The 24,590-nt window shown below is 42.7% G+C and overlaps 1 protein-coding gene across 1 annotated transcript in view; it reads right to left on the bottom strand.

Annotated features, from left to right (window-relative positions):
- Positions 1-256: 256 nt before the first annotated feature.
- LOC140906122 (uncharacterized) overlaps positions 257-24,590 on the bottom strand; it is a 70,909-nt gene continuing 46,575 nt past the window's right edge. The window contains exons 3-4 of the mRNA XM_073329628.1: positions 17,213-17,363; positions 257-487 (exon numbers count right to left, since the gene is read on the bottom strand). Of these exons, the coding sequence (XP_073185729.1) occupies positions 257-487; positions 17,213-17,363 (382 nt within the window). The remainder of the gene's footprint in view (positions 488-17,212; positions 17,364-24,590) is intronic.

Here is a 24,590-nt window from a genome sequence, read left to right as displayed (position 1 = left end):
AAACATTAAAACTGGGGTGAGATAGGGTTAGAAATAATTTTAAAAATCAGGACATATCAGGAAAAAAGAAGAAAAAACCCTTAAATATGCACACTTTACAACAGTATAATTGAAACTTTTTGTGTACAAAGGTATTTTTTTCTCTCTCGGAGCTAGAAGTTTCTTCAGAAATCCTGGTTGAGGATTCATGTTGAGCCTCTTGCTTTTTCAGAGGTAGTCCAACTTTGAAAATATATATATCTGTATATCAATAGATTCAGGGACTCAAAGCTCGCAATGCCACTTTGCTGAAGTTCAGGAGAGTATCTTGGTGACTGTTCCAAAAAGCCTGCACATCAAATTGCACATTGCCGGGGTTAGGCATGTTCATATAAGTAGTAAATTTCCCTTTCAGGTTTGAAATTTCATCGTTCATGACAAATGGTTGAAACACTTTGGTATAATCATATATTGCTGCAAAATTCATTTTGAGGATGGGGTTCAACACCTAGATGACATTCCAAAAAGAATTTTTGGAACCAAACACTTCAGGGATTAGATTACAGGCCACAGTTTCCCATTTCCCACTGAGCTTTGTGTTGAAGGTTTTGAATACTTTTTTGGTTTTCTCATGTTCAGGGTTGGAAGGATGTCCAGAAACAGCTGGGTTTTCTTGCCATAAGATTCTCTTGCAGCTTTTGTGCTCAATTCAGCTGAGATTTTGGTGGTTGGGATCAGGTAAACATCAGTATTGGCAAATGTGTTGGCAGTCGTTGGAGGAACTCCTATGTTTTCTGTGTTTCACACAGTGATTCCAAGTTTTCAGTGATGAACATTACCTTGGTGCACAGAATCTGGCGTTCATTTTGATTATTTGATAATTTCTTCTTTAGAACCAATGAATTCAGGATGATTTAGGAGACACATGAGCACAGTCCATGTCTTATTTACATGACAGGTAGCAAAATACAAGCTTATCCACAAATGTGGCACTACAGGGGTAGGTAATTGGCTGTTGGATCTGCACTCATTTCACACTGTGTAAAACAAAACCTTCAACTTGTTTGCATGCTTGAAAACAGCCCTGAATCCAATGATGCAAGATTGCCCGTCTTTCATTTCTTCTGTAGCAGTAACTTCTGACAATCCAACAGTTAATCAGAGGAGCAGGACAGGTAACATGTAGCAGCTCCAGTTTCAGTTTAAACTTATCCATGTAGGAAGCAGTGTTAGTTGTGGCCATATTTTCCGAAGTTAGTTGGTACATCTCAAACATGTCAGTTATTGCTGTGTCAACAAAATGGCTGTCAGCAGAGGGGATGAATGTCCCCTCAGCACAAGACAATGCAGGTTTATTTGCTGTGAAATAAAACAAACAAAAATAAAAGGTCAAGAATCGGACGCTCTAAAGCCTCGGGAGGCCTGTCAAAAATCAGATTAGACGCCACATTTCCAACATTTTGTTCCATCAGTTCAGATACTAAAACATCATAATTTTCTTTCAGATACTTATGAGTGAGGTTGTCTGTATTCGGAAGGGGTTTTGCTGCTGAAGAGTCACCAATAGGCCCCTCTGTAATTAACAGCGGTTGGCTGTCAAAACAAAGAGCATGCACAAATTTCTTGACACAATCTTCTATGTCCTCTCTTTCATTAAAGCCCTATGAAAAGTCCTGATATTGACTGTTTATTCTACAGCTCACTGTCTTCTTTAAGCTTCTTGTGTCACTTGCTTTTGACGTGCTCCTTTAATCTGTCAGCCTGAGGACTGACCTCAATGCTGCAATACTTGCAGCACAATGCAACCTATCTGGTCCTGTCTTAACTTTTTTGAAAATTTCTAAGCACTGCTTTTTCTTGTTGGTATTCAGGCATAGATTTGTATTTTTGCCCCATGTTTATTTTTTGACCTAATCTGTCTGTAAAGGATTGATTGTTTAAATTCAGCACCATACCAAATGGACGCAAAGAAATAGGTGAGCAGAGTTTCCTTGTGAGCCAAAGTGCGATATTAATGCTGTTTGATTTTCCGACATCCACTGCATGGCTGTTCTGTGTTTTACAAAGCGGACTCAACAATCATGTAAAAGGAGTTTTGTTAAACACTAACAAAGTATCCCAAAAATATTGAATTTGGATTGATAAACAGGTATAAATCAGTATAAACCAAGCTCCCTTAATTAAAAAAACTGGTAATTTATCAGTGAAAAATCAGTAAAAACTGAAAATGCAGAACACTAAATTAGAACTTGGAGTGGCAGGTAGGCCAAAAGGTGAAGTAGGATACTGGTAATACTGTCTGTTGCATGTGAAGCTGAAATCTCCTGTGGGAGGCTAAATAATACTGTATAAATAGGTGGGTTTAGACCAATTAGTGATAGGAAGAATAAACTATTGGAAATGGCTCTTATGGTGGAATTTAGGATCTATATCCTGAACTCTGGCTTCCAGAGAAATCTGTTCAAGAACTTCTGGTTCAGAGTCCATTATCTTGTTCCCAGAGAGATCAATTACCTCACCTTGAAACTGATTGTACATTTCAGTCTTCATACTTTGGTGTTTCAATCAGCGGAGGGACAAGGGGATGTCAATAAGCTTGATTTTGGAGTTATGTTTAATTTACAGTTGTAAGCCAGGCTGGATGCCTCTGTCTAGAAGTCATTCTGATGTAGTATCGAACCAGCACTTTGAAATGTCATGCCACTTGCCCCGGAAGTCATACTTACTTGAAAGATATACAGGTTTTTTTGCTCTCCCCCCATAGTATCTCCTCTCTTGTGACACTTGGTGTATTCAATAAGCTAGTTAGAACTACTGGAGGGATCTTCAAAGTGGATATAAAGAGTATCAACACCTGTGGTAATGTCTACACTTCTTTTTCAGCTACCAGTTTCCTTAGATTTTCCTATCTTTATTTATTTAAAGGAGGCTCCCATGGTTTTCCATGGGATCAGGCACAGCTGGTGGTGTGATTGGGACACAGAATGTATTTAATTGCTCTTACTGTAAATCTCATGCTGGTTGGTGAGGAGAGGGGTGCAATCTCTCACAAGAGCTATTACTAAGGAATTTTTTCTCAAATAAGGCTTCAAGTTCAGAAGATCTTGTGATTTTGAATGATAACAAGGAGTGTGACCTTGCATGCGTGAGTCTAGCACAAAAAGTGAGGACAGCATATGAAAGGCTGCTGAGGTGACTTAATTTTTATTATATTATTCTTTTAAATACAGACTTGCCACTTCTTTAGCTAGACATGACAGTTGCATCAACTGTTGGGAGTATAAATTTACCTGTGGTTGAACTAACTCCTCTTCTCTCCCACTGCCTCCCATGTTTTCTTTTTTAGAGGCAGAATACAGAATCTGCATAATACTCTTCAGAAAGATTTCAAATTATTGCTCCTCAAAATACCGATTCAGTGATCAGAGTCTAAAGTCTGAAAAAAAAACAAAACCCTAGTTCTGTGGGCCTGCACCTCTCCATCATAAACTAAAAACATACACACAAAATTAAAAAGCTTCTACTAAGCCTTCAGTTATTAGCTGGCTAACTTGATACATTTCAGAAGCTTTCAAACATAGACACCTTCTCCCTCCTCAGAGTCATGGAAGCCTCCTGGCCTGAGGAATCATATCCAACATACGAAGAAAGATGTAGAATGGCCACTTTTCACTCCTTCACTCTGTTCTTCAAACTAAGGGTATGTCTACACTATGAAATTAGGTTGACTTTATAGAAGTCGAATTTTTAGAAAGTGATTTTATACAGTCGATTGTGTGTCCCCCCACTTCAAACCATTAAGACCATTAAGTCGGTGGAGTGTGTCCACAGTACCGAGGCTAGCGTTGACTTCCGGACCGCTGCATTGTGGGTAGCTGTCCCACAGTTCCCACAGTCTCTGCCACCCATTGGAATTCTGGGTTGAGATCCCAATGCCTGATGGGGCAAAAAACATTGTTGCACGTGGTTCTGGGTATATGTCTCAGGTCCCCATTCCCTCCCTCCTTCCCTCCCTCCCTCCCTCCATGAAAGCAATGGCAGAAAATCGTTTCACGCCTTTTTTCCTGGGTTACCCATACAGACTCCATACCACGGCAAGCATGGAGCCTGCTCAGCTCACCATCACCGCACATCTCCTGGGTGATGGCAGTCGTGGGACTGCATTGCTACACAGCAGCAACTCATTGCCTTGTGGCAGCAGATAGTGCAGTACGACTGGTAGCCCTCCTCCTCATCTTCTGGGTGCTCTGGCCAGCCTAGGTCAGGTCGGTCGGGGCGCCTGGGCAGACATGGGTGCTCCTGGCAGATCTCGGTGAGGACTGTCATGGGCACCTGCAAATAAATGGGAGTCACTCAGGTCATTCTCTTCTTTAAGTTTTGTCTAATGGAGATTCAGACCTGCCAGGAATATTGGCAGAGGGATAGCTCTCCCAGCCAGCAGCACCATCTGCTGCCAGCCTACCCCTCCCTCCCTCTGTGAAAGCAATGGCCGACAATCATTTCATGCCTTTTTCCGTGCGGGCGCCATATTGCTGTCAGCATCATCATCCACCCGCCGTTTCCATTGCCACTCTGCTTTCCTACTCACACCATACTACAGCAAGCATGGAGCCTGCTCAGATCATAGAATCATAGAATATCAGGGTTGGAAGGGACCCCAGAAGGTCATCTAGTCCAACCCCCTGCTCAAAGCAGGACCAATTCCCAGTTAAATCATCCCAGCCAGGGCTTTGTCAAGCCTGACCTTAAAAACCTCTAAGGAAGGAGATTCTACCACCTCCCTAGGTAACGCATTCCAGTGTTTCACCACCCTCTTAGTGAAAAAGTTTTTCCTAATATCCAATCTAAACCTCCCCCACTGCAACTTGAGACCATTACTCCGCATTCTGTCATCTGCTACCATTGAGAACAGTCTAGAGCCATCCTCTTTGGAACCCCCTTTCAGGTAGTTGAAAGCAGCTATCAAATCCCCCCTCATTCTTCTCTTCTGCAGACTAAACAATCCCAGCTCCCTCAGCCTCTCCTCATAACTCATGTGTTCCAGTCCCTTAATCATTTTTGTTGCCCTTCGCTGGACTCTCTCCAATTTATCCACATCCTTCTTGAAGTGTGGGGCCCAAAACTGGACACAGTACTCCAGATGAGGCCTCACCAATGTCGAATAGAGGGGAACGATCACGTCCCTCGATCTGCTCGCTATGCCCCTACTTATACATCCCAAAATGCCATTGGCCTTCTTGGCAACAAGGGCACACTGCTGACTCATATCCAGCTTCTCGTCCACTGTCACCCCTAGGTCCTTTTCCGCAGAACTGCTGCCTAGCCATTCGGTCCCTAGTCTGTAACTGTGCATTGGGTTCTTCCGTCCTAAGTGCAGGACCCTGCACTTATCCTTATTGAACCTCATCAGATTCCTTTTGGCCCAATCTTCCAATTGGTCTAGGTCCTTCTGTATCCTATCCCTCCCCTCCAGCGTATCTACCACTCCTCCCAGTTTAGTATCATCCGCAAATTTGCTGAGAGTGCAATCCACACCATCCTCCAGATCATTTATGAAGATATTGAATAAAACCGGCCCCAGGACCGACCCTTGGGGCACTCCACTTGATACCGGCTGCCAACTAGACATGGAGCCATTGATCGCTACCCGTTGAGCCCGACAATCTAGCCAGCTTTCTACCCACCTTATAGTGCATTCATCCAGCCCATACTTCCTTAACTTGCTGACAAGAATACTATGGGAGACCGTGTCAAAAGCTTTGCTAAAGTCAAGAAACAATACATCCACTGCTTTCCCTTCATCCACAGAACCAGTAATCTCATCATAAAAGGTGATTAGATTAGTCAGGCATGACCTTCCCTTGGTGAATCCATGCTGGCTGTTCCTGATCACTTTCCTCTCATGCAAGTGCTTCAGGATTGATTCTTTGAGGACCTGCTCCATGATTTTTCCAGGGACTGAGGTGAGGCTGACTGGCCTGTAGTTCCCAGGATCTTCCTTCTTCCCTTTTTTAAAGATTGGCACTACATTAGCCTTTTTCCAGTCATCCGGGACTTCCCCGGCACCACGGCAGTTGTGACCACTCTAAACACCACGTGCATTATCATGCAGTATATGCAGAACCAGAATCTGCAAAAGCAGGTGAGGAGAGTGATGAGGACATGGACACAGACTTCTCTCAAAGTATGGGCCCCAGCAATTTGGCCATCCTGGTGGCAATGGGGCAGGCTCATGCCGTGGAATGCCGATTTTGGGCCCGGGAAACAAGCACAGACTGGTGGGACTGCATAACGTTGCAGGTCTGGGATGATTCCCAATGGCTGTGAAACTTTCGTATGCATACGGGCACTTTCATGGAACTTTGTGACTTACTTTCCCCTGCCCTGAAGCACCAGAATACCAAGATGAGAGCAGCCCTCACAGTTCACAAGCGAGTGGCGATAGCCCTCTGGAAGCTTGCAACGTCAAACAGCTACCGGTCAGTAGGGAATCAATTTGGAGTGGGCAAATCTACTGTGGGGGCTGCTGTGATGCAAGTAGCCAGTGCAATCACTGAGCTGCTGCTATCAAGGGTAGTGACTCTGGGAAATGTGCAGGTCATAGTGGATGGCTTTGCTGCAATGGGATTCCCTAACTGTGATGGGGCGATAGATGGAACGCATATCCCTATCTTGGAACCAGACCACCAAGGCAGCCAGTACATAAAACGAAAGGGGTACTTCTCACTGGTGCTGCAAGCACTGGTGGATCACAAGGGATGTTTCACCAACATCAGATTGGGTGGCCAGGAAAGGTACATGATTCTCGCATCTTTAGGAACTCTGGTCAGTGGGAATGGCTGCAGCAAGGGACTTTCCAGACCAGAAAATAACTGTTGGGGATGTTGAAATGCCTCTAGTTATCTTTGGGGACCCAGTCTACCCCTTAATGCCCTGTCTCATGAAGCCATACACAGGCACCCTGGACAGTAGTCAGGAGTTGTTCAACTATAGGCTGAGCAAATGCAGAATGGTGGTAGAATGTGCATTTGGATGTTTAAAAAGGAAGGAGGGAAGCACCGGGTGGGGTGGGGGAGGAGGGGAGGATGGAAGAACAAGGCCACACTGCACTTCAAAACTTATTGAATGCCAGCTTTCTGTTGCTTGTGCAGTCCTCTTGGGGTGGAGTGGTTGGGTGCCGCATTCTTGGGCGTCTGGGTGAGGAGGTTACGGAACTTGGTGGGGGGGGAGGTCGGTTGGTTACACAGGGGCTGCAGCGGCAGTCTGTGCTCCTGCTGCCTTTCCTGCACCTCAACCATACACCGGAGCATATTAGTTTGATCCTCCAGTAGCCTCACCATTGCATCCTGCCTCCTCTCATCATGCTGACGCCACCTCTCCTCTCGGTCGTCCCTCCTGTCCTCTCACTCATCCCTCCTCTCCTCTCGTGCATCCTTCCTGTCCTCGTGTTCATTTTGTGCTTTCCTTAACTCTGACATTGTCTCTCTCAACGCATTGTGCTGGTCTCTTTCAGCGTGGGAGGCCTGCATGAGCTCAGAGAACATTTCATCGCAAGTACGTGTTTTCTGGCTTCTAATCTTTGATCTTTGGGACGGAGATGATAGGGGGAGCATTGAAACATTTGCAGCTGCAGGAGGGGAAAAAGGGAGATTAGTCTTCAAAAAGAGACATTTTAGAGAACAATGGGTAGACTCTTTCATGGTGAAACAAGCTGTTAATATTACATAGCACATGTGGTTTCTTTACAAGGTCGCATTTTGCCTCTTATATCGAGGGCCTGCTGGTATGGTGTGAGAGATCACACACGCAGGGCCGGTGGGCAACAGAATTCAGCTTGCAGGCAGACATGCTAAGCCACAGTCTTTTAGCTTCTTTAACCTTCCTAACATGAGGGAATGGTTTCAAACAACAGTGCCCTCATTTCACATACCAAGCACCTGTTGGGTTCGCCCTTTAAAATGGGTTGGCCATTTAAAAGGAGGGGCTGCCGTTTTTGGGTTAATGTGCAGCACAAACCCAACTAATCCCCTCGCTCCCCCCCACACACAACTCTCTGGGATGATTGCTTCTCCCCTCCCTCCACCACGTGGCTACCAGTGGGGATGATTTCTGTTCAGCCACAGGCAAACAGCCCAGCAGGAACAGCCACCTCTGAATGTCTCCTTAATAAAATTCCACTATTTCAACCAGGTGACCATGAATGATATCACTCTCCTGAGGATAACACAGAGAGATAAAGAATGGATGTTGCTTGAATGCCAGCAAACACCAGGACCCTACCCTGCCATGCTTTCTTATGCAATGATTCCAGACTGTGTGCTGCTGGCTTGCCGTGGTAAAGTGTCCTACCATGGAGGACGGAATAAAGCTGCCCTCCCCAGAAACCTTTTGCAAAGGCTTTGGGAGTACATCCAGGAGAGCTTCATTGAGATGTCCCTGGAGGATTCCCGCTCCATCCCCATACACATTAACAGACTTTTCCAGTAGCTGTACTGGCCGTGAATGCATCCCAAGTCTTCAGGGAAAATTAATCATTAAATATGCTTGCTTTTAAACCGTGTATTATATTTACAAAGGTACACTCACCAGAGGTCCCTTCTCCGCCTTCTAGGTCTGGGAGCCCGCCTTCGGTGGGTTGGGAGGGTACTAGATCCAGGGTGAGAAACAGTTCCTGGCTGTCAGAGAAAATGGTTTCTCCGCTTGCTTGCTGTGCTTCAACTCCTCATCATCATCTTCCTCATCCCCAAAATCCGCATCACTGTTGCGTGAGAGTCCATTGACAGAGTCCATGCACAGGGCTGGGGTAGTTGTAGGGGCACCCCCAAGAATGGCATGCAGCTCATCATAGATGTGGCATGTCTGGGGCTCTGACCCGGAGCAGTCGTTTGCCTCTCTGGTTCTTTGGTAGGCTTGCCTGACCTCCTTAAGTTTCACGTGGCGCTGCTGCAGGTCCCTGTTATAGCCTCTGTCCTTCATGCCCTTGGAGATTTTTTTCAAATATTTTGGCATTTCGTCTTTTGGAACGGAGTTCTGATAGCACGGATTCATCTCCCCATACAGCGATAAGATCCAGTACCTCCTGTTTGGTCCATGCTGGAGCTCTTTTGCGATTCTGGGACTCCATGGTCACCTGTGCTGAAGAGCTCTGCATGGTCACCTCTGCTGATGAGCTCACCACACTGGACAAACAGGAGATGAAATTCAAAAGTTCGCTGGGCTTTTCCTGTCTACCTGGCCAGTGCATCTGAGTTGAGAGCACTGTCCAGAGCTGTCACAATGGAGCACTCTGGGATAGCTTCCGGAGGCAAATACCATTGAATTGCATCCACACTACCCCAAATTCGACCCAGCGAGGTCGATTTCAGCGCTAATCCACTCATCGGGGAGGATTCCAGAAACCGGTTTTAAGAGCCCTTAAAGTCGTAAAAAATGGCTTCATAGTGTGGACGGGTGCAAGGCTAAACTGATCTAAAGCTGCTAAATCCGACCTAAATTCATAGTGTAGACCAGGGCTAAATGTGCAAGTCCCCTCAGTCTTTACCACTGGAGGAAGGGAGCCACACACAATGCTTAGTAACTTATTTATTTATTTTTTAGAAAAATGTACATGGGAGGGAGAGCTTCTCACAATTTCTCATTCATCCTTTGTTTTCCTGCTTTGGTGACACACTACTATTGGATATCCCATTGTAATGTAGCTGCAGACTTTCCCTGTGAAGAACAGGAACATTTATCTTACCTAAATAGTTTCCTTTCTTCTGTCTAGAAAATCTGCAGATCTAACTCACCCAGCACAGAGATTATAGTTTTAAGTGAGGCTTAAACTGTCACACTCACCTCCATTTTCTTTGTGGGCATATCTGTCCTCCATAGTTGTGATGGAATTTGAAGCTTCTCTGCAGCAGGAAGTGTGTCATAAATATAAAGGGAAGGGTAAAACCCTTTAAAATCCCTCCTGGCCAGAGAAGAACTCCTCTCACCTGTAAAGGGTTAAGAAGCTAAAGGTAAATTCACTGGCACCTGACCAAAATGACCAATGAGGAGACAAGATACTTTCAAAAGCTGGGAGGAGGGAGAGAAACAAAGGGTCTCTGTCTGTCTATATGCTGCTTTTGTCGGGGATAGACCAGGAATGGAGTCTTAGAACTTTTAGTAAGTAATCTAGCTAGGTATGTATTAGATTATGATTTCTTTAAATGGCTGAGAAAAGAATTGTGCTGAATAGAATAACTATTTCTGTCTGTGTATCTTTTTTGTAACTTAAGGTTTCACCTAGAGGGATTCTCTATGTTTTGAATCTAATTACCCTGTAAGGTATCTACCATCCTGATTTTACAGAGGGGATTTCTTTACTTCTATTTACTCCTATTTCTATTAAAAGTCTTCTTGTAAGAAAACTGAATGCTTTTTCATTGTTCTCAGATCCAAGGGTTTGGGTCTGTGGTCACCTATGCAAATTGGTGAGGTTTTTTATCCAACATTTCCCAGGAAAGGGGGGTGCAAGTGTTGGGAGGATTGTTCATTGTTCTTAAGATCCAAGGGTCTGGGTCTGTAGTCACCTAGGCAAATTGGTGAGGCTTTTTACCAAACCTTGTCCAGGAAGTGGGGTGCAAGGTTTTGGGAAGTATTTTGGGGGGAAAGATGTTTCCAAACAGCTCTTCGCCAGTAACCAGTATTAGTTTGGTGGTGGTAGCGGCCAATCCAAGGACAAAGGGTGGAATATTTTGTACCTTGGGGAAGTTTTGACCTAAACTGGTAAAGATAAGCTTAGGAGGTTTTCATGCAGGTCCCCACATCTGTACCCTTGCGTTCAGAGTCGGGGAGGAACCTTGACATGGTGGCAAAGTGGTGGGATTAACCTGAAATCATGTTGAGATCCAGTTGAGATTTTTTGAACTAGAAATACAGATTTTAAAAAGCATTTTTTTTCCTTTGGAAAGGAAGTCCAGAAAGCAGCTGAAACTGAAAGCAGCTTGTTTTTTCTCTGCTTTGTGGCCAAGCAGAGACAAAAGGGGATTATCTTTGTGAATTGCAGGTTTTCTTTGCCTGGAGGCAGGGTACTTAACTCCTGCAGGGAAATTCACAGTCTTCCAAGCCAGAATTTTTTTCCCCCTAAAAGTAAACGGGGGGTCGGGAGGGTGTTCTACCCATTTGCCTGGAGACAAAAGTGGCAGGTTTGGTTTTTTTTGTTTGTTTTTTTTTGGGGGGGGGATTTTGATTTTTTACAAGGAGCACAAGTTTGAAAAGGATTTTTTTTTCCTTTAGGCTGCTGGTAAGCAGGTTTCCAAGTAGTTGGAGGTTTTTTGCTTTGAATTGAGCCCAGAGCAGAGACAAGGGAATTGTCTTTTTCTGTAGGCTGACAATCGCTATCACAGAATAGGTATTCTATTCCAGCACAGCAAAATTTTACAGCCAAGTTTTGTTTGTTTATTTCTAAACCTCGGGTGTAAAGTTAGTTAAAAACAGAGAGGTTAGAATGACAAAATCCACGGCTCGACAAAAGCTGGAATTATCCAGGTTTCAGGCTGAGGAAAAACAAAGGGAACATGAAAAACAGATAGAACTCATGCGGCTGAAGAAGGAGGAGAAGGAAAAAGAAAGGGAGGCAGCGAAAGAGGAAGAACAACACCAAGCGGCTGCTCACAGGAGAGCTATGGAGGCAAGAGCCAAAGAAATGGAGGCAAGGGCCAAAGAACTGGAGGAGAGGGAAAAAGAGAGGAAGCATGTGGAGGAGATGGAGAAGATAAAGGCTCAGCAGAATATACCAACAAACCCTAGCAATCCGTCTCCAGGTACCACTCCCCATCCCAGAAAGTTCCTACAATGCAGGCAATGATACTGAGGCCTTCCTAGAAAACTTCGAAGGGCCTGCCTTGGGTACAACATCTCTACTGACCAATACATGGTAGAGCTGAGGCTGCAGCTCAGTGGACCCTTAGCTGAGGTGACAGCTGAAATGCCTAAAGAACACATGAACAAGTATGAACTGTTTAAATCCAAGGCGAGAGTCAGAATGGGGATAACACCCGAGCATTTTCATCGGAGGTTCAGAGCCCTAAGGTGGAAACCAGACGTGTCATTTACCCGACATGCCTACCGCATTGTGAAACATTGGGATGCCTGGATATCAGGAGCAAGTGTTGAATCTCCAGTAAATTTGCCCTTCCTAATACAAATGGAACAATTCTTAGAGGGTGTTCCTGAGGAAATAGAAAGATACATCCTAGATGGGAAGCCCAAAACTGTAATCAAGGCAGGAGAGATTGGAGCCAGATGGGTGGAAGTGGCCGAGAAGAAGAAAACTGGTCACAGTGGGAGCGGAGACCAGAAGAGACAACCCCAGACCACACGCTATCACCAGGGGCCGCCTAAAGCCCCACCTACCTCCCAAAGAACCCTCCAGACCCCTTATTGTCCCACCACCCCGTTCTCCAGCAACCCACCTTGCCCCAGTGACCCGTCAGCTGGAAGATGTTTTAAATGTGACGAGCTGGGGCATGTAAATGCCAACTGCCCCAAGAACCCCAACAGATTACAGTTCATTGCACCGGAATCACACCAGAGGTCTCCAGGCCCAGATACCTCCCAGATACCCTTGGAGCGGAGGGAAACTGTGGTGTGGGCGGGAAGAAGGTCACCGCGTGGAGGGACACCGGAGCACAAGTGTCAGCTATCCATGCTTCCTTAGTGGACCCCAACTTAATCAACCCAGAGATCCAAGTGATGATTCAACCCTTCAAGTCCAACTCTTTCAATTTGCCTACAGCCAAGTTGCCTGTCCGGTACCAGGGCTGGTCAGGAACATGGACTTTTGCAGTCTATGATGATTATCCCATCCCCATGCTGTTGGGGGAAGACTTGGCCAATCATGTGAAGCAGGCCAAGAGGGTGGGAATAATCACCCATAGCCAGGCTAAACAAGCCGTAAGGCCTAGCTCTGTTCCGGAAACTTCTATCAGGACCCGGTCAGAGGTGATGGACCCGGACCCCAGGCCAATGTCTGCAACAGCAGTAGTGGATCCAGTCCCAGAGACCCAGATGGAACCAGTCCCAGAACCGGAACCAGCCGAACAACCAACACCAGACCCATTGCTAGCACTGAATCCAGTACTTGCAACCTCAGCACCAGAGGGCCCCACCAAACCTGAACTGGCAGCAGCCGATAACCCTACACAAAAGGCTCAGCTGGAGCCTGAATCCCAACATAGTGCACCAGCGGAAAGCGGTTCACAGTCAATGGAAACAGCCCCATCCCCTACATCGCTCCAAGAGGGACCAAGCCTAGGTCCACAATCCAATGAGGAACTGATGTCTCCAGCATCAAGGGAACAGTTCCAGACCAAACAGGAAGCAGATGAAAGCCTCCAGAGAGCTTGGATGGTGGCACGGAGCAACCCACCGCCTTTCAGCTCTTCTAATCGATCCAGGTTTGTTGTAGAAACAGTACTTTTATACAAGGGAACTCTTTCTGGTGGACACCAGGAAGACTGGCATCCTCAGAGACAGTTGGTAGTTCCAACTAAATACCGGGCCAAACTCTTGAGCTTAGCCCATGATCACCCAAGTGGCCATGCTGGGGTGAACAGGAACAAAAACCATTTCGGGGGGTCACTCCACTGGGAGGGAATGGGCCAGGATGTTTCTACCTATGTCCAGTCTTGTGAAGTATGCCAAAGAGTGGGAAAACCCCAAGACCAGGTCAAAGCCCCTCTCCAGCCACTCCCCATCATTGAAGTTCCATTTCAGCGAGTAGCTGTGGATATTCTGGGTCCTTTTCCGAAAAAGACACCCAGAGGAAAGCAGTACATACTGACTTTCATGGATTTTGCTACCCGATGGCCGGAAGCAGTAGCTCTAAGCAACACCAGGGCTAAAAGTGTGTGCCAGGCACTAGCAGACATTTTTGCCAGGGTAGGTTGGCCCTCCGACATCCTCAGAGATGCAGGGACTAATTTCCTAGCAGAAACTATGGAAAACCTTTGGGAAGCTCATGGGGTAAATCACTTGGTTGCCACTCCTTACCACCATCAAACAAATGGCATGGTGGAGAAGTTTAATGGAACTTTGGGGGCCATGATACGTAAATTCGTAAATGAGCACTCCAATGATTGGGACCTAGTGTTGCAGCAGTTGCTCTTTGCCTACAGAGCTGTACCACACCCCAGTTTAGGGTTTTCCCCATTTGAACTTGTATATGGCCGTGAGGTTAAGGGGCCATTGCAGTTGGTGAAGCAGCAATGGGAGGGATTTACACCTTCTCCAGGAACTAACATTCTGGACTTTGTAACCAACCTACAAAACACCTCCGAAACTCTTTAGCCCTTGCTAGAGAAAACTTACAGGATGCTCAAAAAGAGCAAAAAGCCTGGTATGATAAACATGCCAGAGAGCGTTCCTTCAAAGTAGGAGACCAGGTAATGGTCTTAAAGGCACTCCAGGCACATAAAATGGAAGCATCATGGGGAGGGCCATTCACGGTCCAGGAGCTCCTGGGAGCTGTTAATTATCTCATAGCATTCCCCACCTCCAACTGAAAGCCTAAGGTGTACCATATTAATTCTCTAAAGCCCTTTTATTCCAGAGAATTAAAGGTTTGTCAGTTTACAGCCCAGGGAGGAGACGACGCTTAGTGGCCTGAATGTGTCTACTAGGAAGGGAAAAGTGCTAGTGGTGTGGAAGAGGTGAACCTCTCCACGACCCTTGGGCGTATGCAGCGACAGCAGATCAAGGAGCTGTGCACTAGGTACATGCCAACGTTCTCAGCCACCCCAGGACTGACTGAACGGGCATACCACTCCATTGACACAGGTAATGCTCACCCAATTAGAGTCCAACCTTTACCGGGTGTCTCCTCAAGCTAAAACTGCTATAGAATGGGAGATCCAGGATATGTTACAGATGGGTGTAATCCACCCCTCTGGAAGTGCATGGGCATCTCCAGTGGTTTTAGCTCCCAAACCAGATGGGGAAATACGTTTTTGCATGGACTACCATAAACTAACTGCTGTAACTCGTCCAGACAACTATCCAATGCCACGCACAGATGAACTATTAGAGAAAATGGGATGGGCCCAGTTCATCTCTACCTTGGAGTTAACCAAGGGGTACTGGCAGGTACCACTAGATGAATCTGCCAAGGAAAGGTCAGCCTTCACCACACATCTCGGGCTGTATGAATTTAATGTACTCCCTTTCGGGCTGCGAAATGCACCCACCACCTTCCAAAGACTTGTAGATGGTCTCCTAGCAGGATTAGGAGAATATGCAGTCGCCTTCCTTGATGATGTGGCCATATTTTCGGATTCCTGGGCAGACCACCTGGAACATCTACAAAAAGTCCTTGAGCGCATAAGGGAGGCAGGACTAACTGTTAAGGCTAAGAAGTGTCAAATAGGCCTAAACAGAGTGACTTACCTTGGACACCAGGTGGGTCAAGGAACTATCAGCCCCCTACAGGCCAAAGTGGATGCTATCCAAAAGTGGCCTGTCCCAAAGTCAAAGAAACGGGTTCAATCCTTCTTAGGCTTGGCCGGTTATTACAGATGATTTGTATCGCAATACAGCCAAATCACTGCCCCACTGACAGACCTAACCAAAAAGAAACAGCCAAATGCTGTTCAGTGGACCAAAAAGTGTCAGAAGGCCTTTAACAAGCTTAAAGCGACACTCATGTCTGACCCTGTACTAAGGGCCCCAGACTTTGACAAACCATTCCTAGTAACCACAGATGCGTCCGAGCGTGGTGTGGGAGCAGTTTTAATGCAGAAAGGACCTGATCAAGAATTCCACCCTTTAGTGTTTCTCAGCAAAAAACTGTCTGAGAGGGAAAACAACTGGTCAGTCGGTGAAAAAGAATGTTATGCCATTGTCTACGCTCTGGAAAAGCTACGCCCCTATGTTTGGGGATGGCGTTTCCACCTGCAAACCGACCATGCTGCACTGAAGTGGCTTCACACCGTCAAAGAAACTAACAAAAAATTTCTTCGGTGGAGTTTAGCTCTCCAAGATTTTGATTTCGACATCCAACACATCTCAGGAGCTTCTAACAAAGTGGCTGATGCACTCTCCCGTGAAAGTTTCCCAGAATCAACTGGTTAAAATCATCCTTGAGATGTGGAAAATATTGTTAGTCTTTATGTACTTGGTAGTATATTTAGAGATGCATGTGTCTTATTAACTCTGTTCTTCCTAGAGCTCCAGGAAGAAATCCCAGCCAGTGTTTCACCCTAGCTGAGATTTGGGGGGCGTGTCATAAATATAAAGGGAAGGGTAAAACCCTTTAAAATCCCTCCTGGCCAGAGGAAAACTCCTCTCTCCTGTAAAGGGTTAAAAAGCTAAAGGTAAACTCGCTGGCACCTGACCAAAATGACCAATGAGGAGACAAGATACTTTCAAAAGCCGGGAGGAGGGAGAGAAACAAAGGGTCTCTGTCTGTCTATATGCTGCTTTTGTCGGGGATAGACCAGGAATGGAGTCTTAGAACTTTTAGTAAGTAATCTAGCTAGGTATGTGTAAGATTATGATTTCTTTAAATGGCTGAGAAAAGAATTGTGCTGAATAGAATAACTATTTCTGTCTGTGTATCTTTTTTGTAACTTAAGGTTTCACCTAGAGGGATTCTCTATGTTTTAAATCTAATTACCCTGTAAGGTATCTACCATCCTGATTTTACAGAGAGGATTTCTTTACTTCTATTTACTCCTATTTCTATTAAAAGTCTTCTTGTAAGAAAACTGAATGCTTTTTCATTGTTCTCAGATCCAAGGGTTTAGGTCTGTGGTCACCTATGCAAATTGGTGAGGTTTTTTATCCAACATTTCCCAGGAAAGGGGGGTGCAAGTGTTGGGAGGATTGTTCATTGTTATTAAGATCCAAGGGTCTGGGTCTGTAGACACCTAGGCAAATTGGTGAGGCTTTTTACCAAACCTTGTCCAGGAAGTGGGGTGCAAGGTTTTGGGAAGTATTTTGGGGGGAAAGACGTTTCCAAACAGCTCTTCCCCAGTAACCAGTATTTGTTTGGTGGTGGTAGTGGCCAAACCAAGGACAAAGGGTGGAATATTTTGTACCTTGGGGAAGTTTTGACCTAAGCTGGTAAAGATAAGCTTAGGAGGTTTTCATGCAGATCCCCACATCTGTACCCTTGTGTTCAGAGTGGGGGAGGAACCTTGACAAAGTGTTACATAAATTTTTGGTTCTATCAAATAATTTCTTAATTAAACTTTAAAGAACTTACCTTTATGTAGCAGCTTTGGAAGTATCTTTTAACTTGCTGGGTCTTCAGGGATGTGGCAACTCTCAGCATTCTTTGCTTGTCAGGTCTGGTTTCTGCCTCTAAGAAGGTGCAAGCAGGAGTAAGACCTATTGTGATGGTTCTGTGGACTTTCCTGTGAAAAAGAAAATCTGGTTAATAAAATAGTATTACTAGATGTGGCTAAAGACCTGATCTCTTCTGTGCCTAGGGTCTAATCTACTCCTCCCACTATTATATAGCAAACAGCTACAATAATGAGCCCTGATCTTTCAAACACTTACATGCAATCTTTCCATTGACTTCAGTCATTGGCTTTAGATAAGGCCCACAATAGCTGGAAAGTTTTATCATCTACTCTATTATGTACCTGAATAATTCTCTGCTGGCTTTTCCTTTACGTTTCCCTGCTACACATTATAAAAATCCTAAAATAAAGAATAGAAAAATGGCAAAAAAAATTACTAAATTTAGAACCTCCAAATTTAAAGAACATTTTAAGAACTACAATTTTAAAGTGTAATGGAGAATCATAAAAATCATAGAAATGTCAGGATGGAAGGGACCTCAAGAGGTCATATAGTCCATCTCCCTGTGCTGAGGCAGGAATATGTACCTTCCTCTTTTTCATAGAATTGTATTCAGCCATTTTAGATGTTGAATCAGAATTCGCAAAAAAGAAAAGAAAAGGCCCTCTCTCCTGAATATCTATATTTCCAGTGTTAATTAACCATTGAGTTTTCAATGTTCCTTTTCATAATAAAGAATTGTTTTAAAGATATATAAAAGATAAAATAAACTATGGCAATTTCATCATTTAACTCTATTCAGCAGTACCACAAAATAGGAGGCAGAGGGAGCATGTCCATTGAAGGACAGTTTTTCAAATCAGTTCTAGCTGTTGATATTTGGGTTTGCAGAAAAACCTTTACCCTCTCTAGGAGTTTTCTCTTTGAAACACATTGACTTTGGCTCCCCCAGTCACACTGAATAATTAAATGGCATTTTTTGAGATGTATGCTTTGGTGGCACCTTTTATTCTGTGCTTCTTCAGCTTCTCAGGAATTATAGTATGTGGAGAAATGTAGGGATATTAAAATGTTATCATTTCACCACAATACATTTTATTTTAAAAAGAGACATTTCAAATAAGCACTAATGTTGAAGATATTTGGAGATAGCCCTCTTGTAAAACCTGACATCTAATCCATATGAAAAAAACCAGCTCATTAGTGACATACAATCTAACTGAACAGGTTTCAACCCATCCCATGCTTGTGTGAACCCAAAGAGTCTTTTCAAAACATGTACAGAGGATCTTTCGTATCACCCTAAGTAATTTACATTTTCAAATGCAGCTTCTATAAACTCAGACTAGAACTGATCCAAACAATTGTTTATAAATGCTCTTGGCTTATATACTTCTTTCTACAAAATCAACTGTTGGGTAGGATACATTTAAATATTGAATAGGATTCTAACAATGTGTTTCTTTTGTTTGTGACCTTATCAAAAATTCTGATTTTTATTTTTTGCAACAAACATTGAATACAATGTGGATTTCTGTTTGTACCCGACCTTAAAAATATTCTTCCTATATTTTGTAGTTGTGGTTTTAGAATTTTAAAATAATAATTAGTCAGTATTTCCTCTGTTTCTAAGATCTGCCTTTTTCTTTCTGTCCAGGCTGCCAAATTTCAAGTCTAGACCCTCCATTGTGGTCGAACTTTTGGATTTGGTTTGTACAATTCTTAGCACAATGAAGCATCAATCCTAACTGAGGACTTTGGACACTATGACAATTCAAAGAATTAAACATTAAGATAATTTGAAAAAACAGAGGTAACCATCAGTAGTCACAGATTTAAACTTATTCTCTCTCATGTTTTCTATTTTCTTTTACTACTACTACTACACATGTTAAGGCTTTGCATACAAGTAACACCAATTAAAAATAGTTAATTTTGGGGTAGGGGAAAAAAAAGTCCTAGAACTTTCCAGTTGCTCGACTGAATAAAATAGCTTCATCTTTCTATTTTTAAACCCGTTGGTGTTTGTAATAGTGCTGAGTTCCATTTTAAACTAAAAACTGCTATTTATAAAATCCTACACTACTTGCAAAGTTACATGTTGTTAGCACAATCTACGGCAAGTTGCACTAACCCAATTAAATTAAATTGTTCTGATCGTAAATGTACAATTACTAATTTTCCCAGTCTTCTCATAAATCAGGTCTATTGCCCAGATTTTTAAGAAGAGTGTTAATGCCTTTTGGCATAACTCAATTAATGAGTAAGGAGTGTAAAATGAATGGATTTTCTGTAAAATTGGTTTGCATGTTGCATTTCTCCCATCTTAGATTAGTCAGGGAAATGATTGCCTTAGCTGCACCCCCAAGTGGCTAGCTGAATAACTTGATAAATACTAATACTATACTTTGGAATATAGAAATTTCCATTCCAGACCAAATTAATGGGTCATTCATTTGGTATCTTGTCTCCAACAATGGCCAGAACCAGCAATGACTGAGCTAACGGGGGGTGAGAAAAGGTGCTCCCTGGGCAGCCTTTAGGTGCACAATGGCCATCAGATCACAATGCCACTTACTCAAATCTGACGTGGCTGCCCTTCCATCATGACAGAGGGGCAGCTGGGCCAAGCCTTTAATTTAAGCTCCCAGGCTCGTCTTTTAAAAGTGTTGTGCAGGTTTCCTTTGAGGTTGAGGACTGGTAGGTCACATATAGAGTGATCACTAAATTTCCCAGAACTGAAGTAGAGTTCTATGAAAGCTTGTCACTCTCACCAACAGAAGTTGGTCCAATAAAAGATATTACCTCACCCACCATGTCTCTCTTAAGCATGACAGTATTACTGTGCCTTCATAAATGTTATCTGGAATTTTTATAGTAAGTGTATGATGACTTTCATTTGAAGACCTTAGAGTTTTTCAGTGCAGTATATTGTTCTGAATGACAACTCCTATTTTAATGTGCACATTTAATCTTTGTATTATAGCATTATATATATTGCTATACTATAGTTTAGAAAGATAATTGAGTACCAGAAGCACACACTATTCTTAAGTGGTGTTAGTGACGTGTACACTCAGTACTATAAAATAAAGTGATCAAATAGACACGCCTTTTGGATGCTGTTTAACAGTATATCATGACAAATTTATAACCCACAAAATCTCCATAGTAAAAAGGGGAACACTGCTATAAAAAGCTTCCAACATTTCTATATGTACCACAATATTCTTCTTTTCATCCCTTGTGAAATCCTTTGTATGCTCAGATAATGGGATTTCTGCGGACTTTCTAACATATTGTAGCTGAACAATTGTCAGCCTTTTCGCTTTGTACTATTCTGGATCAAACAGAAGAATCCTGAGTCTAGGTGAACGTAAAGCATTGTAGAATCAATTAAACCAAGCTGTTTTATGTATAGAAATTACCACATGTGAAGCAATGAACAGCTGTGTGCAAACGTACTTTACAGTGATGGAGTTGCTCTTCTTTTCATAAAAAGTGCTGACAGACTGAAAGACTTGCCAGAAATAGCTACAACACCATATACATCTAGAATTCTTCTTTTTTTATTAGCATTAGGGAATGATAGAGTTTTAAGATGGAATGTCCTTTTCCAGTGCACCATACACTATTCATACTGGGTGAGATACATTCAGTACAGAAAGCCTGGGAAAACATATTTATGAACCATTTAAATCCCCTGTAAACCCTCTAAGCAAAGGTTAAGTGGGACTTAAATGTTGCACAGGCTCTTTACACTTTGCATAACAGATTTTCTTCGATATGGTAGTGTCTAACATGATGAAAGCTGAAAAGTTGTAAAGCAACATACATAAACTGTGAACATCAGAGTGCCTTGTTTAATTCATGTAATCCTATTTCTCAGGTATTTTATTATAAAAGAATAATGATTTCCCAGCTACTTCATACTTCAATAAGAACAATAAATAATGCTTAACATACTTCAAATATAAAATGGAGCTTGCTTACCCAGCCATCAAGGAAATAATGCCTCCCTTATTAATTTATGCAAGATGGAACTGTAAGAGTCTACATTTAAACCCACAGACTTGAACAAGTTTGCATGAAGCAAAATCATATTAGTCTTAAAAAAAACTTGAAACACACACATACCACAGCACTCCACTCAAAGTAGATTAACATCTGTGTATATCAAACCTTAAATAAACCATTCACATCATCAATACAAACTTCACTTTTTATATTAGGTGAAACTCAAAGGGGCATATTTGATTGTAAAAGATGAGGTTCTCTTGCAGCGCATTGAAATGTACCATGGTCATTATGTATTGGACAACATAAGTAAATGGGTCTGTTTTTCACTAAGGATTCTTCCCTTAACAGCTAAAAGAGACCACCTTCTTTCATCCATAGCCATAGATATCAGTCTAGTCCAAAGCTGAGCATTTTCTGTTCTTTAATTTTGCTATTCATTAGCAATTATGTTTTCAGAAGAGAAACCTTCAAAATAAATGCTGGACTAGGAAAGGAGAAGAGAAACTCAGTTGCATGCCCTCCATCCCAGGCCCCATGGAAGCACCCTCTCTATTAGCTCTGAGGCATTGCCATTCCATGAGCTGGGAGAAAGATTAACCCGGAGAACAGACCTTCTTTGCAACATGATCCTCTTAGAGGCAGGAGGCTATCCACATAAAGATAATACTATTTCTAGCAGAATTAATTTCCCTTTACAACTTATAAGGGTTTAACCTAGCAGCATGCCTGCTGTGGGAGAGGGGAGACTGAGAAGCATATGGGTCGGTCCTTCCATATGATTGGGGGTTCCTTGTCTTCTAGATTATTAGGGATTATGGTGTTTGGAGACTTGCCCCCTACCATAAATATTTCCTCCCCGAGGAAAGTCTAAATAAGACTGTCAAGGTTCCTCCCCCACTCTGAACTCTAGGGTACAGATGTGGGGACCTGCATGAAAAACCTTCTAAGCTTATCTTTATCAGCTTAGGTCAAAACTTCCCCAAGGTACAAAATATTACACCCGTTATCCTTGGACTGGCCGTTACCACCACCAAACTAATACTGGTTACTGGGGAAGAGCTGTTTGGATGCGTCCTTCCCCCCAAAATACTTCCCAAAACCTTGCACCCCACTTCCTGGACAAGGTTTGGTAAAAAGCCTCACCAATTTGCCTAGGTGACTACAGACCCAGACCCTTGGATCTTAAGAACAATGAACAATCCTCCCAACACTTGCACCCCCCCTTTCCTGGGAAATGTTGGATAAAAAGCCTCACCAATTTGCATAGGTGACCACAGACCCAAACCCTTGGATCTGAGAACAATGAAAAAGCATTCAGTTTTTTACAAGAAGACTTTTAATAAAAAATAGAGGTAAATAGAAATAAAGAAATCCCCCCTGTAAAATCAGGATGGTAGATATCTTACAGGGTAATTAGATTCAAAAACATAGAGAACCCCTCTAGGCAAAACCTTAAGTTACAAAAAAGATACACAGACAGAAATAGTTATTCTATTCAGCACAATTCTTTTCTCAGCCATTTAAAGAAATCATAATCTAACACATACCTAGCTAGATTACTTACTAAAAGTTCTAAGGCTCCATTCCTGGTCTATCCCTGGCAGAAACCAGCATACAGATAGACCCAGACCCTTTGTTTCTCTCCCTCCTCCCAGCTTTTGAAAGTATCTTGTCTCCTCATTGGTCATTTTGGTCAGGTGCCAGCGAGGTTACCTTTAGCTTCTTAACCCTTTACAGGTGAGAGGAGCTTTCCCCTGGCCAGGAGGGATTTCAAAGGGGTTTACCCTTCCCTTTATATTTATGACAAAGACACTGTGAGGTAACCTTGATGTCGTTTACTTTGTCCCCTTCCCAGCCATTTAATTTAGAAAGAGGGGCAGTGGGAGAAGTGGAGGGAAATATACAATATAGCTAAAACATTTGTATTTCTGACCAAATTATATGTATTGATTTTCCTGTTTCACTCATTCACATGTCTAATTTGTTCCTTCGCTTATCAGCAATGATTAACAGTCCTGGTATCAAAATACACCTTTGGCATGTTGAAACGTTTAATCACCATCAATGCTGATAGCAAATTAACTTGCTCGGAAAGAATCCTGGCCATAGCTCAATTTGATTTATTAAAAGGCAGAGCAAATAACGTTGCTCCTGAAAGGGACATGGCACATGAGGGACTAAGTCATCTTTACTATTCATCAGTATAAAGTTGTTCTATGTTTTCTCTTTTTAAGTTTTATTTAATTCATGGATGCTGGTACTGATTGAATTTTTATCACTTACTTGCACACTAATTGTCTCAAAGCTAATTTTCAACACTAATTTTTTCATGAATATTGCATCTCCCTGTTTTGTTACATACTCAAAGCTGCTGATGGTGATTTAAAAGGTATTAATAATGTTTAAGGGAAGATTCTGACCAAAATATACAATACATTGAAATTAGTACCGTTGAAGGGAAAAGTCTATCGCTACACCAAACACAATCATGTTCCTATTTGGCAACAGCAATGTGGTTCCTATTGGTGCTGTGTCAAGTTGAATAGAGCAATGCCATACTAAAAGAAATAGGGTAATATTTGTACCCTTTACCTGTATATCCTCACATGTTCATGCATTTTGTATTTTCCTGTGTACCTAAATAATATATCATTTGTTCACCTTCATGTAAACTCTTTTTAAAATACAACTCAACTGCTAGAAAAAGGTTTCAGAGTAACAGCCGTGTTAGTCTGTATTTGTAAAAAGAAAAGGAGTACTTGTGGCACCTTAGAGACTAACCAATTTATTTGAGCATAAGCTTTCGTGAGCTACAGAGCTGTAGCTCACGAAAGCTTATGCTCAAATAAATTGATTAGTTTCTAAGGTGCCACAAGTACTCCTTTTCTTTTTGCTAGAAAAAAAACCCCAAAAACTGATGATGAAGTATGTTTCAATATATTTGAGACACAGATTATAGGAACAAAGTTGTGTTAAAATGACTTTTTCTGTTGTCATTCTATTGCCGTGGATGTAATCATTTTGACTAATGGATGTTGATATAACAGAGTTGATATTTGCTTACTGAATATTATTATCTTGCTTTCCTATCCTAATGGGAGTATTGGACCTAAAATGTTTATAAATGAGTTAAAAGTATTCTCTGCCCTATGTTATGAGAAGGAAAATAAATATCATGATTTTGTGTTCCATTCTTCTCCACATTACAACAACAATATTAATCTATGAACCCACCATTAAATACACTCGGTGTGGACTCTGTTCCTGACACCGAAAATATTCTGACTAACCCCAAGTAACAGTCCTGAGAATTA

This window comes from Lepidochelys kempii, chromosome 2 (genome assembly GCF_965140265.1).
Source record: "Lepidochelys kempii isolate rLepKem1 chromosome 2, rLepKem1.hap2, whole genome shotgun sequence".
NCBI lineage: Eukaryota > Metazoa > Chordata > Testudines > Cheloniidae > Lepidochelys > Lepidochelys kempii.
The sequence above is the reverse complement of the archived record's forward strand: the minus strand, read 5'-3'. Positions and strand labels throughout refer to the sequence as shown.